At 35.7% G+C, this 14,903-nt stretch overlaps 2 protein-coding genes across 2 annotated transcripts; one reads left to right on the top strand and one right to left on the bottom strand.

Moving 5' to 3' along the window:
- Positions 1 to 368: 368 nt before the first annotated feature.
- LOC113700174 (CBS domain-containing protein CBSCBSPB5) lies at positions 369 to 6,668 on the bottom strand. The gene is made up of 14 exons (XM_027220682.2): positions 6,454 to 6,668; positions 6,182 to 6,345; positions 5,558 to 5,726; positions 5,120 to 5,423; positions 4,827 to 4,905; positions 4,589 to 4,702; positions 4,429 to 4,495; positions 4,233 to 4,338; positions 4,034 to 4,092; positions 2,777 to 2,883; positions 2,573 to 2,706; positions 1,288 to 1,373; positions 1,066 to 1,155; positions 369 to 888 (listed from the first exon to the last, which is right to left on the bottom strand). The coding sequence occupies exons 2-14, from the start codon at positions 6,325 to 6,327 to the stop codon at positions 709 to 711; spliced, it is 1,641 nt and encodes a 546-aa protein (XP_027076483.1). The 5' UTR covers positions 6,328 to 6,345; positions 6,454 to 6,668; the 3' UTR covers positions 369 to 708.
- A 3,666-nt stretch (positions 6,669 to 10,334) lies between these two features.
- LOC113698958 (nucleolar protein 56) lies at positions 10,335 to 14,223 on the top strand. Its single transcript, XM_027218938.2, has 8 exons — positions 10,335 to 10,590; positions 11,467 to 11,681; positions 11,781 to 11,938; positions 12,227 to 12,414; positions 12,511 to 12,763; positions 12,964 to 13,112; positions 13,194 to 13,328; positions 13,571 to 14,223. The coding sequence occupies exons 1-8, from the start codon at positions 10,386 to 10,388 to the stop codon at positions 13,951 to 13,953; spliced, it is 1,686 nt and encodes a 561-aa protein (XP_027074739.1). The 5' UTR covers positions 10,335 to 10,385; the 3' UTR covers positions 13,954 to 14,223.
- The last annotated feature ends 680 nt before the right edge of the window (positions 14,224 to 14,903 follow it).

Genomic DNA, 14,903 nt, shown 5'->3' with positions numbered 1-14,903 from the left:
TAAAGACCGATGACCTAGATTGTGCCACATCATTTCACCAAATAATATAGCACAATCTGGACCATTGATACTTTAAAAACTGGATCTACCAATTTTAATGCTATTGAATTTATTGATGCTTTGAGGTGGTTAAATCATTTGATTTCAACGATTAGGGGAAAAAAAGAGGAAAAAAAAACTGAAATGAAATGTTAATTTTAATCTGTTTTATGAAACAAATTGTCAATAAGTCCTGCAAAACAAGTATCACGTTCGTCTGTGGGATAAATAAAGCACTCAGTAGCATATCAAACTGCATCATATAGACAAAATAGAAGCAAATAAATATTAATAATGCAATAAGACATTGACGACAGAAGAGCAAAACGGGATAAACACAGCTGCTGTTTGTTCTGTATTAACACTGCCACTGGCATCTATATCCCGGTTACAATCTCAGCATTCGAAAAATTATCACGAATACCAGTTTGCAACTTCGTGAATCCAAAAACAAGCCTGAGAGCTTTTCTTACAATTCACAGCTCCAGACAATGGCACCCACAAAAATTGTATGGCAGGCAAAATAATTACAACCTTTTGGGTATGAATCTACTTGACGCAACTGCACAGCGCAAGCCACCGTCAACTCGAGTAAATCTCAGCCACTGAGCTCTGAAAAAATAAGCATTGTTTTGAAAATCTACATCGCAGCTTAACTTCTTGTAAGCGTTACTTGCCAGATCTCCTAAAAAATGCTAATACGCCTAAACCAGCAACTAGAGCAGCTCCAGCTGCCACGGCACTGTACGCTGACGCCCATGCATCTTCATGAGCATAGTCCATACTGACGGAGCCAGAACCTTTCCTATGACCAGGTCTTCCTGAGTAAGCTAAATGTAATCTTAGTCCCTGTTGAAGTTAAAAATGGTTAGTGTCATTAACTGCTCACCGTTGTAACGAGGAAGAACATCCAGAGTCAAAATGACAGAACTGTCTTTCTAAATGGTAAAGGAACCTATGTGCCACACCAATTACAAGATTCTCAACTTCAGATTTTCTGACCCTACTATGAAAACCCAAGTATACCTTCCAACCAGCCGACCTTGCATGGTCCACAGCTGCTACAAGATCACTATCTGATGCAAGTACCACCTTGTCATGGTCTTCATCTTCATACTGCAGCACAATTATTATATAAGAATAAGAGCATTCAACAGAGACAAAGAAGAACTAATGCGTTCACTGAAGGAGATTAAAAACAATGGTACTTTTTTAGCACCAAAGAAGAGAACAAGGAGTTGAGCCTACCAAAATCTGAGGAAGGTTTTTGCGGTCAATGTCATCACCCACTCTTTGAATAATTGAAGTTATAAGATCTGTTAAGCTACGTGTATCTGAACTCAAAACCAGAAACAAAAGGTTAGGTCCTTGGAGAATTATACGTCTAATTATATTTGTAGAAGTTCATGTGTGCTGAACAACTGATTTATGTATACATGATTGAGAGCTAAGTATGTTTACTTTGTTATCTTTATTCCTACTACTTGTCGATAACGATGTGAAAGATGCAGCAGGGATTTAACTGCTTAATACGAAGAAAAGGATAAATTTAATGGCTGCTGTCAATTTCTCAAGACCTTGTTTTTTGTTCAAAATGAATAGTAGGATTATCACTTGACAAGCAATGAATCAGCAAAACTTTCATGTGACAGCAATACTGATTTCCTTTTCGTCATCAAGAAGGATTGAGCCATTTTAGTTTCTTTACAGATAACAAATTCACAAAGGATCCATGTTAAACTTTTAAACATTTCCTGATTGTGAAGCGAACACACATCTGGCCTAAGTAGAAGACAAATCCACATAACTATCATTTTTGTAGATAATATGAGCACATGAACCCAGACAAACTAATGTAGCCAATTTATCTTTTCCCACAAAAATAGTGATTTGAGTTTACTTGTCATCACCTTTATACCTAACTACAACATTAGAAGTCTAAATCAAGTTCTAGTATATTTCAATTAAGTTATAAACGATCACAAATAAATATAAGTAGGTGTGCAATGGATAGAAGCTAGGTTACAATAAGATTGGTGCACTAAGGGCATTTTTTGGATTAAGGCACTGAGTGGGAAACTAAAAAGAGAGGAATAGGAGGGCTTTGGTCTTCTTTCTCTTGATTGACTTTCGAGGAAAATGAAAACATAGAGAGGGGGGGGGGGGGCAAGGGAGGGATTAGGACTAGTTATGTTGCTTGTGTTTGGTTCATCCAAAAAAAAAAGAGTTGGAGGTAAAAGAGACCTATTTGTAATGGAAATTATATTTACTGCTAAATTAACAGGGAACTTTCTTTCCCCTCTCCAAACACTATGTTACTGTTTGCTTTCAAGCAAATACATAAAAAATGAGGAACAAAAACCAGTAACAGAACTAGGCAACTAAGCTATCCAAATGGCATCGAAGGAAACCTACTTTCCTTTCCTTTCTTTTGCACTGTAGTAGTACCCAGGGTGTCTTGCTAAATGTGAAACATGATCTTCAAGATAATAATTGCCATGAATGGCGTCTATTGAATATGACAAATACATACCACAGTTGAACCGATGCATTCTTCCCTTCCTGTCCTGAATTTTGAAAGCAAATGTGCCTGGCATGCTTGACGAAGGACAGGGAAGAGATCTCCCTGTGTCTGCCCCATCAGAAGCCATCTTTAAGGAACCCTCACTGAAATGTTAAACAAAAATATAAGAGAAAAAGTGTAAGCAAATCCTTATATGTAAAGAAAGTCGTCCACCTCCGGGTTTCCTCCTCATCATCAGGAGCAAGTGCCATGGCAGAATCCCAAAATTTTTGCATCATAGTGTTTGCAGCCTCTGTACTAACTCCAGCAGTATTTCCCACCTAGTTAAGGTGCAAACAACAAATATTAACATTCTTGCCACAAATAACAAGAGCACACTTGAGGAAGAGGAATTTGATATTCAAAATGTATTCTTTCAATTCCACTAAATCTACTAAACAACCAACAAAAGCAGAGATCTCTGTTCCATATAAATCATATCCTTGAAACAATAAGTATATAACTGTTGAAAATGAATTGCACATAAGATAGGAAACGAAGTTCTTGTACAGCCTAGTTCTACTGAGTTCTCAGAAATAAATGGAAGGAACAAGACAAGAATATGCAACTAAAACGGAAAAGAAACAATCCTACAGAATTACTAGTTCTTAAGTTTGTTTCTAATGTACAAGGAACCATTGCCATACAACCATTCATGTCAACCTCATCATAACAAAGGGAATAAACTGGGTCTGGATGGAATAAAGAACTAGCAAAATGAAATTCTGGAACCAACTAAAAGGAACTCAAGGACTTCATATGACAAGAATTTGAGACATTATATCATCTCTTACTGTTCTAGCAGAAACCCAATAAACTATGCCTTCTCACCCTGGTGAACAACAATGAGACTGTGAGAGATAAGACACTCAAATTACTGATATAAATTCTCTTTATTATCCATTAATTTGTTGATCCAAGATGTCCAACATCACATCAGGTAACAAATTTAAGAAGAAACCACACCAATTCCAGAAAGACAGCATTCTAAAAGTTTCCTACTTAAGAAACCGGGGAAATGTGGAGTGAAGATGATGAAAAGAAACTGCAGTACTACGGCTGTCAATGAACCGAGCTGCTGGGTCAGATGCTCACTTGAGCTTGGTCAAAATTGAGATTGAGTCAAGCTCAAGCATGCTATTTTGGGTTCCACAAATATATTCTCCTTAACACTGTAGATGATAGTATTGCATAACTGGTGATTATAGTTTAGATCATCTTTTGCTCCCAATCTGAATAGGTAATAAGGATTATACAAAGGAAACTAACAGCAAGGTGATAACAGTGAACTCTAATTACTACCATGGGTCTTTAAGTGTAATGAAATTTAAGTAGACAATTTCAATGCAACAAAATCCAAAATCTCAAGAAGACCTAAGCTGTCAAACCCATCGAGCATGGTACACTGGAGAAAGGTAGAATAGAACTTACAGTCGCTACTGCTGCATGAGTAATATGAAGCACATCTACAACAGCAACTACAATTCCATCTGATTCAAAATTTAAAATGTCACAAAACTTACAAGTAAACAACAGATTATTTACTCGCATCAAATTTATGTGACAAAATAGCGTACATGGATAAACTTGTAAATGATCATTATGTGGTCATTCATGAGTATGAATTTACCTCTATCAACAACAGGAAGGTGTAAAAATTTTCCATCATGCATTGTATGCAATGCATCAACAATAGGTGTATCGACTGTTGCACATTCTGGATTTGGTGTCATAACCTATATCACAAATTTCACAGATTTTCCAGAGGACACATCAAGAGTCAGACCACTTTATTGAGACAGAGAGAGAGAGAGATAGAGATAGACCTTCTCCACTAGAGTTGAATCAGCTGGAAGATCTTGTGCTATAACACGCATCAAGATGTCCTTTGAACTGAAAAATTTTATAGGGACAAATCAACTTAGTGTTCATTAGTATATACCAAACCCTATAGTTAAAACTTGAATCTAGAAAAAGGAAACTCACGTAAGAATTCCTCTCGGTTTATTTTCAACTGTTATAATTGCAGAGTTTGTTCGCAATTCAAGCATCTTCTTTGTTGCCAACAGGACACTATCAGTTGGTTCAACTGTAACAACCCTAGCAATGAAACAATCAGCATGATAATGTCACCAACATAGAATTAATGTGTGTAATAATTAAAGCATTCAATAACCAAAGGTCCAAAACATAACTAAAATATGTAAGTAAAAGTATTACCTACTTTGAATTCTCAGGAATAATTGTAGACAGGGAGGGCCTAAACATCCGCTCTCGAATTGTTTCAATGAATGTATTAGAGCCTGTATGTCAACCAAATTAAAAGAGTGAATCAAATTATCACAGTGAGGGAACAGATTTGTTACTTGAGCAACCAAGAAACCAATGCTCGACTCAGGACCAGGCAGATGTTTGGCCAAAAGAAACAAGAAAAGGAAGGAAGGAAAAAGGGCACACAAAATAGACATGAAAGTCAAATCTGGTGAAGTTCTCATTGAGTAACATCCTGCAACTAACCAGAAACAGATGCTCCCCAGTGCTTTTCAACACCTTCAACAGCAGCTGCAATTGCCTTTCCCTTCTCAGCTGCTCTTTCCATCCGAGCAATAGCATCATACAAACATTTTGCTATATCAAGTAAAGCAATAACTTCTCCATTTTCCACAACAGGCAAATGCCTAAATTTTCCTTGCACCATCTTTTGCAATGCCTCCACAGCAAGTGTGTCAGAAAGCACAAATACTGGGTTTCTTGTCATAACTTTTGAAACAGGAGTCTCCTCGAGATTAAGCTCACGAGCAATTACTCTTGTTGCTATATCCTTCACTCACAAGAATGAGCAGTTGTTAAGATATGTGAAATCAAATAGAAGTCTAGATTCAAGTGAATGTAAAATTTAATTTATTTTATTAGTAATTATACTTCGTCGTACTACCTAAGCAACTATGTTCAAACCTTATCTGTCAAGATTCCACACAATAAGGCATTTGAGTCAGTAAGTAGTAACGCATCAACTCTACGAGCGGCCATACGCCGGCAAGCGTCATAAATACTTGTAGTATCAGGTACTGTCAGAGCTTTCGACAACCTCAATCTCTTTACTGTCCGCTCACCGGTCAGCCCCCTGCTTAACAGGCCGTTTCCAAATTATATCCAGTGATACTAGCATCAAGCAGAAGGCAACAACTCTTAAGGAAAAAAACTCAAATCCCTTGATTTCATATTACCGAACTTCAAAAGGACACCTCACAAATTAAACTGCCGAATGAAATATGCAGCAGAAGACATAGGATTTAAATATCGGATGTTTCAAATTGAATTAAAAAAGCAGCCTCAAATACCAATCAGGATTTCATCATCATTCATGTTCCAAACACTCAAGCAATTTGCGATTATAATTTCTCAACAACCCAACAACAGCCAAAAACATTTTTTTCCCTTGCCTTTTCCATCTAAAAACAATGTGGCAATGACAGCTAAAGATAAAATTGCACAAAACGCAATATTCAACCATATCCATATCCGCCAAAGTCGGAACACGAAAATGGAAAATTAAAAATAGAAAACAAAAGTACATACATGGAACGAGAAGACGACAGAGATTTCCGGTGAGGAGATTCGGAGCCTCCATTATCGAAACCCGCTCCGACAGCTTTCTTCCTCATCTGCGAGCTCAAAGATAAGCTTCTCCTTGACGATGATCCCCCGCCTTGACTCGTCGTCATTCCGATATTGGAAAAACCCTAATTAATCAAAACTCAATCCCAAAATGACTATCAATCTTCCAAAAAAAAAAAAACAAACAAGCCCAAAAAATCACATTTCAAAAGGATAAGAAATACATATTCTACCTGAGAAGAAAGTCAACGATCAAAGAATAAGGATTGGATGAGGGGGGGAGGGGGACGACCGCCGGTGAATTTTCCGGGAAATTCAAAATATTAATTCAAATTTCCGGGGAAATTGCAGCTCTGGTTGCAAGGCAATAGCTATGAGAGGGAAAGGCTGGAGAAGGAAAGAAATGGGTGAAATGAATAATTTTGCTGCTTTCGTGGATGCACGCGTGAGTTCTACGGGTGCGGAATTGTGCGAAATTTTCGATTTACGGAATTTTGGCCAATGGAGATATGCCAGGTGGACGAATCTGGTCTTCCAATTTCATTGGACTGACAGTTAGGCTATGGTTGATATGTGTTACCGTTCAAGCATCTAATTCCAATTCGGCCCCTCCAATTTTTATTGGTATAATTTTTATTTGCGTTGATTTGAATTTTGTGTGAATTGCTACATACATTTTTGGTGATAAGCTATAAATCAATTTTGGAAAATATTGTAGTAGCATAATTTATACTTGGGGTGATCTAAATTTTGCAGGAATTGCAACATATGTGTTGCGGTGATAAGTTATAATTCAATTTTACTAATATGATATATTATCTAACACGGTTAGGGGCACAAGCTTTATAAGTAGAGCATGAAATTTTATGATTTTAAGTTCGATAAATTTGTGAAAATTTTTATATCAATCCAGAGCATTATTAGGCATAGCTATTAGTTGTTCATGAACCAATGATAGAGTTTGACGTTCACGTATAAAGGTTTCATTTGATTTAATTTATCATATTAAGTGAACCCCACTTAACATGTAAATTAGCATGTGAATTGCTAAATACGTGTTTTGGTTTTGGTGATAAGATATAAGCCAATTTTAGTAATATTAAATATTAGCTAACACAGTTAGGGGCTAACGTTTAATAAGTAGAGCATGAAGTTCTATAATTTTAAGTTAGCTAAATTTGTTCATGTTCTTAAGCGACTATTAAAAGACAATTTAGTCATTGTATATACTATTTTAAATGATTGTAAGGACTTCCTAGTAGTATACGTTATACATTAACATTAGCGAGATTGGTGAGCAAAAATAAGGAGAAAGAGCTACGAGAATAGAGAAGGAATAAGGGGAAAAGGGAAGTCCAATAAGGAGGTAATTTACTAATTTAAAATTCAATAATTTTTATTCCATTACACGTGCCTAATGTAATTTCATATATTTTTTATAAATTACAGGTTTCTACATTCATTTTACGGTTTGTGATTAATCATGTTCGAATTGAGTTAGATTCCTTATAGAAAAAACTCTTCCGATATCATCTTTTCCATTTTCATGAGTTTCAAACTTAAGACGTCATAGTTAAAGAATCTTGCACCAACATCCGTTGGTCAATTCCCAATTTGTTAAGACGCTAAAGAGAGCATATGATATTGTATATTTATGTAGCATTATAGACCTGCATTAGGTTACCATGAGAGTTAGGTTTCAGAGATTCCGTAAGAAAAAGGAAAGAAGGGGTTGGAAGGCAACCGTGTCCGTGTGTACAGACGGTAAAGCCTACAGCAGTTGACTACGCATGCCTTGAGTCTAATAAAAATTTCTGAGAATAGCAAGCTAGGATTGACCGGATAGCATTAAAATACCTAATTTATTAGCAGTGTAATCCGTACTGTGTATGAATTAAAATTATAAATTATAATAACAATAATAATAAATAACTTATTTAAAATAATTCTACAAAAAAGGTTAAAACTTGAGTATTAAGTGGGTAGATTTGGATCCCCATTTAGACCGAATCATACAATAATGAGTACTACCATTAGTGACAAAGAAACAGAAAAAATCTGCCCAAATTCAAAATCTATTTTTGCTCAAATAAATATTTTGGCTCTACTAATAATAGTAAAATCAACAAAATATATTTTTGCATTGAAATTCTTGACCAGAGAAAACTAAATTACAAGTGTGAAGTTTGGGATAATTTTTATCTTTTGGTAGATTAAAAACGCCTCTGAAATAGAGCTTCTCATTGTTATGCCACAAAAATAGAACTCGTCAAGATTATATATTTGCATTACAAGTACATGTGGCACCAAATACATTAAATAAAATTATGCTGACCTAAATCCGATCATCAAAACCTAAACCCTACTTTAGCCACCTTTGCCGTTGCCCATTTTCAGGGAATAATTTTAGAAACCTCCCCTAAGGTTTATGACAGTTTCACTGTCCTCCCCTCAGATTTTCAAAACATCATTAACCTCAAACTAACGTTCTTATAACAAATTAGCCCAATTCAAAAAAATTAATAATAATAAAAAATGATTTCAAGAGTAAGAAGAATATTTCATACCAAACATACCCCTTAACTTATTACTAGTTGATTATCAAAAGGAAGTATTAGTTAAAAATAGATAATAAAGACTAAACTCTAACATGAGTGTAATAGAGTTTAATAACAATGACTATTTTTCATAGTACTATATAAAATAGCAAAATCAAAGTATAGGAGAGGAAAACTTGCTAATTTGGAATCAAGATTTACACGAAAAATTTCTAAACTCTTATAGTTAGTTTAGGAGCTGTGATTTGATGAGAAAAGAAAAAAATGTGACAAAAAAGACAACACTCTTTCTAGCGTTTGGAAGTTTTTGAGGGGCAGAAAAGGATAAAAAGTGTATAATTTGGACGGATGAGCTCTTACTATTATGGTTATCAAAGTTTTCCGCCCAAATGTGGGCGGAAAGCATCGGAAAAAGCTAAGAATGCCTAATAAAATTTTCTAAGTACCAAAATTGTCCTCAAATATGTATTGAACAAATTTTTATTGACATATATATATATCCAAAATCATCTCTTTTCCTAGCTTAACTTCCAAATAACATTATCACCTCTTCTCTTCCTTTCTCTTATTTTCTTTTCTTTCATGACTTAACATTTCCCATCTTTTCTTGTCTAACCTAAACATCCAAATTAGCTATTAGTATCAAAATTTGCAAGATTTTGAAAAGGAATTAAATAAGACAAAGTATGACCTTTTTAAGAAAAAAAACACAATAGATGGCTAATGATAAAAAATATAGATGGCTAATGGTTAAAAATATAGAATATGCTAAAATATGTTATGTTTTTTTGAATTATTTCTTTAACTTGCGAGGTCTATTATTTCACGTGATTAACAAGAAATTTCCATCATTTGTAATTAAAAAGAAAACCAACTCTCAAGCAATGTTTGGATTAATAAAAGGTATAATTTTAATGGAAAAGCAAATAAATCAAAGTAGAAATTTTTTTTTCTAACCATCTTGTTTGGATTACTAATACAAAGAAAAGAAAAGAAAAGAAACACCCAATATTTTGGAACAGAAAGGAAAGAATATATTATGTGCAGTTATATTTTATCTATAACTTAATAAAATCTAATTGTAAATATATTTTAATATTTTACCTTCTTTTTGTGTATTTTCATATTTATCTTGTTATTCTTATGAAAAATTTATGAAATAATAATATTTAAATAGGAATTTTAATCTTTTTTTTAGGAGAAAGAAATTACATGAATTACTAAAATATAGAAAAATAACTTTAAAATATTAACAATTATCATTATAAAATTTAGTATTCAAGATTTCAAATTTTTTTTATATTCAAAATCTTGGTTAATTTAGTACAAGTGACTAAATTGCTTATCTCCATATAAATATGTAATATTTCCGAAGTTGTAAGGATAATAAAGTCATTTGACCATCCCTGAAGTAAGTATTAGACCCCAACTGGCTTATGGGGGAGGTAAGTGATATGTTCAAAAATTTAGGGGAGGGTAGTGAAATTGTTAGAAACCTCAAGGGAGGTTTCTGAAAATTATTCCCTTTTTCTGCTTCCTATAGATAGAGGAACTTAGGGTTTTGAAGGAGACTCAGTAGGGTTTTGAAGGAGACTCGGCAGGCAGCAATGGCGCTGTACCTTTTGTACGAATCAGCGTCGGGTTATTCACTGTTTTTAGCAGGTGGGTTGGATGAAATTGGGCAGAACACGGACGCTGTTCGGAGCTCCGTTACTGATTTCAACCGCTTTGGCAAAGTAGTACAGCTCGCAGCTTTTAGCCCTTTCGAGTCCGCTCTTGAAGCTCTTAAACAATGCAATTCCATTTCCGAAGGTGTTGTAACAAACCCAGGAATCTCTTTTTCTTGGTCCTGAACTTTTGTGTATTGGGGGAATTTAAATATCCGATTTTTATCAAATCTTGAAACTTTATTTGATTGCAGCCGTATGGAATGTGTATTGGATAGTTTAGGGGAATCTTTGCAGTTTCAGAAGCTTTTAGTTTTGTTTTCTTGGTTTCTATTCTGTTTGTTATTTACGGAAAAGGATGCAAATATGAAAGTGTATTGGTGTAATTGTTTGTTAAATGTCAATAATGAAGAACGGGAAAGTTAAAAGTATGTTGTATCCATGATTTTACAGAAGTTTCTTGCTACATTTTTCTGATGGGAAGGAGTTGATGGTAACATAGAGCTATGTGTTATCCCCACGAAATGAAGCATAGCCACTTGGGACTTTGTGAATGGAGTTTTGGAAGTTTTTAACTTTTAACTATTTTGGTGATTTAGGTGTTTGATCGTTGGTTTTAGTGAAAGTTGTTGTATGCTCTTGAATGGAGTAAGGAGAATTCAACGCCTTGTTGTTGGTGATTATTCACCAACCAAGTGGCTAAATATTCTCATGGTGGTTGGAGTTTAGAGATTTAAGGTTGGGGTGGCAATGAGGTTGAGGGGGTTTCTTTGGGTGGATATGTTGGAATAAAGAAGTACAAGAGCTGCAAATTTCAGTTTTGAATGTGGGATTTTGTTGCTGAGATGTTGGCTTAGTTGTTACAGTTAAACATTTTTTTAATCTATTGTTTTTATCGGTCTTTTAGGTCTTTACTACTAGTGGATTTTCTTAGTGCATTTTTCTCCTTCCCTGTTTAGTGTCTTCGGAGGGTGTGATTTATGCGAATACATTGCTTCAGTTCTAAATTTTTGTGTTTTAGGGCAAATGACTGATGAGCTAAGGAACTTCTTGGAGATCAATCTCCCAAAAGTGAAGGAAGGTAAGAAGGCTAAGTTCATTCTGGGCGTTTCAGAGCCTAAGCTGGGGTCGCATATCCATGAAGAAACTAAGATTCCCTGCCAAAGCAATGAGTTTGTTCTTGAGCTCCTTCGTGGCGTGCGTTTACATTTTGACAAGTACATTAAAAATCTCAAGGTCTGCACTTTACTTTTTTGCTTTTTACTGGTTGACATTTTGGATATACTGCTAAGTTTTTGCCTCCTTCTCTTTCTTTATTTTTTTCATTTTTCATAGACTGGTGACTTGGAGAAAGCTCAACTTGGTTTGGGACACAGTTACAGCCGAGCTAAGGTCAAGTTCAATGTTAACCGTGTTGACAATATGGTTATTCAGGCAATCTTCCTTCTTGATACCCTTGATAAGGATATTAATTCCTTCTCCATGAGAGTAAGGTTTGTATTTGTCTTATTGTGCTCCCTTAAGGCCACTACTGTAAATTTACTCCTTGCTTTCTTTTTCCTGTAGTGTTTAATCATGTATTTAACCTTTGGGCGGCTTCAGTCTGATCAGTGTCTTCGTTCATGCTATGCAACTTGAACAACTAATCCTAATTGTATTATTGTGTAAACGTGGCTTGTAGGCAAAAGGTTCCCTTACTGGTCCTACTCCTTTTCTTGAACATCTTCATTTGAAACTTGGCTCTAGATTCATGAACTGTTTCCTATCTTATCATGATGCAGGGAATGGTACTCTTGGCATTTTCCTGAATTGGTGAAGATAGTCAATGACAACTATCTATATGCTAAAGTTACAAAATTTGTTGATGACAAGTCAAAGTTGGCTGAAGATTCTTTACCAGGCCTAACTGAGATTGTCGGGGATGATGATAAAGCAAAGGCAATCATAGAAGCGGCCAAAGCATCTATGGGTATATGAATGCTAAGTTTGTAGTCTTTTTCTTTGGTTAAATGCTGATTTCTGTAGTCGCCAAAACAATATTGATATGCTTTTTTCCTCATTTCAGGACAGGACTTGTCACCAGTTGACTTGATTAATGTCAAGCAATTTGCACAAAGGGTGATTGATCTTGCTGAGTACAGGAAGACACTCTATGATTATCTAGTTGCTAAAATGAATGACATAGCACCAAATTTGGCTGCACTCATTGGTGAAGTTGTGGGCGCTCGCTTGATTTCTCATGCTGGAAGTCTTACAAACCTGGCAAAGTGTCCTTCTTCTACACTTCAGATCCTTGGTGCTGAGAAGGCACTCTTCAGGTGTTCTATGTCTTACCAGCCTCTTTTAGTTAGTTGTTGCAATCCTTAAGACATTCAACTTGTTATGTTTGAAAGCCATGGCACATAATTTACAACTTGCTGCTCATATTACACCCCAACTTTTATGGGAAATGGATGAATATTAGTGCCTGTTCATGGAGCTTAATGGCACCAATTGATTGACCACCCTCTGGTTTCAGGGCACTGAAAACTCGAGGAAACACTCCAAAGTATGGTCTTATATTTCACTCATCTTTCATTGGTCGGGCTTCTGCTCGTAATAAAGGACGAATGGCTCGTTATCTAGCAAACAAGTGCTCAATTGCATCTCGCATTGATTGTTTCTTGGGTGAGTGAGGAAAGCATGTCTTTATTAGTTATTCTATCTACTCCACCGAGTAATTTTCTGCTTTTTCTCCCCCATTTACAGAGAAGAATACCAATGCCTTTGGTGAGAAACTCCGTGAACAAGTCGAAGAGAGACTTGACTTTTATGACAAGGGGGTTGCACCTCGTAAAAACATTGATGTGATGAAGGCTGCTTTAGAAAATTCTGAAAAGAAAGGTGTGTGGATTTTATTGCTTATTCCTTTAGTTGCTCATCCATCAAATGAATTGATGAACTTTTGATTCCATTTCTTCGAGTGAATACTTCTGGCTCTCTGGTGAGCCCAGAATGCGGTAACTTGGCTGTTAAAGTGAACATGACTTGAAATTCACAAGTCTCTTGAGACATGCTTTTTAGTCAAGCAATTACTAGTTTACCACTTACAGGTGTTTACTCGTTTTGTCTGCTTGGGTTTGCAGAATTGGAAATGGATGTTGATGATGCACCTGATGAGCCTTCAGTAAAGAAAAGCAAACAAAAGAAGTCAAAAGCCCAAGGTGCAGAAGATGGTGAAGCCATGGAAGAGGATAAAACTCCAGCTGTTACAAATGGTGATGCTTTTGATGAGCCTAAAACTGAGAAGAAGAAGAAGAAAAAGGAGAAGCGAAAGTTGGAAGAGGAGTCTGAGAAGGATCGGGCTACAGAAGATGCAAATGGTGACAATGGATTGACCGCAGAGGATGGAACAGCAAAGAAGAAGAAAAAGAAGAAGAGTAGGGATGAAGATGGAGAGACTCTAACTGGTTCTAGTGAAGGTAAAAAGAAAAAGAAGAAGAAATCAAAGAGCAAAGACGATGAATGACTTGTGTATGGTGTAATTGGGTTATAAAGCTGCTGCCTTCTATGTGGCCCTTGCTTATTTCATGTTGTATTTACTAGGAGAAGATTTATGCCCCTGTTTACTAAGTCAGCTTCAGGTTGCTCTAAGCTAGTACTTTTAGGTACGAGTAAGTTTCGTTTTCTCCTTTATGACCTCTATGATTGGTGGACCTCGTTGCTACTGAAAATGATGGTCATAATTTTGGATTCCTTCTGCCAAATACAGCATTTGCTATTCTGGTTTGGACTGTTAGCCCTTGCTTGTATGATAATCCTATTTTATTTTAGCTTAAAAAAGTCTGCTGCCTGTCTTGTTTCGCTTATGATTAAGGCAGTACCAATAGCAGAGATCATAGGTTTTCATGAATGTGAACCAAAGTATAATTCCAGTACGTGCCAGAATCGACCATTGTTATGCATCCTGAAAGCTGCTTGCTTTCACGTCTGAATATTCAGATGGGATAGTATTGTGCAAAGTTTTCCGTTTACAGGACCATTTCTGTGTGAGGAAGGAAAAATCCATCATCAATTTTGCCTTTTGACCGGTGTAATGAAGCCCGCAGCCTGATAATCGTCTGGTCCTGATAAATTTGCCTTGCTTCTTGGTAGGAGATTTTGTATTCCAAGATGCAGCTCGATTGTTCTTGATTTATCAGTTCCATAGCTTGGTAAGGTCACTGCCTAAGTGATAGAGGAGTATATGGAGTTCTTGACTGTCGTGCCAATAACAAATTAATTGTTTCTCAAGTCAACTAAATTGAGATTCCATCCTCACAATAAGGTCTTGTTTGGATTGCTATTTCAAGGTCTTGTTTGGATTGCTATTTTTAGAAATTTTTGTTAAAAAATGTACTGTATCGATTTGATGTATATGAAGTAAAAAAAATGATTGAAAAATATATTCATGAAAAATATAAAATTTTTTTTTGCGAA

This window comes from Coffea arabica, chromosome 4e (genome assembly GCF_036785885.1).
Source record: "Coffea arabica cultivar ET-39 chromosome 4e, Coffea Arabica ET-39 HiFi, whole genome shotgun sequence".
Taxonomy (NCBI): Eukaryota; Viridiplantae; Streptophyta; class Magnoliopsida; order Gentianales; family Rubiaceae; genus Coffea; species Coffea arabica.
The sequence above is the reverse complement of the archived record's forward strand: the minus strand, read 5'-3'. Positions and strand labels throughout refer to the sequence as shown.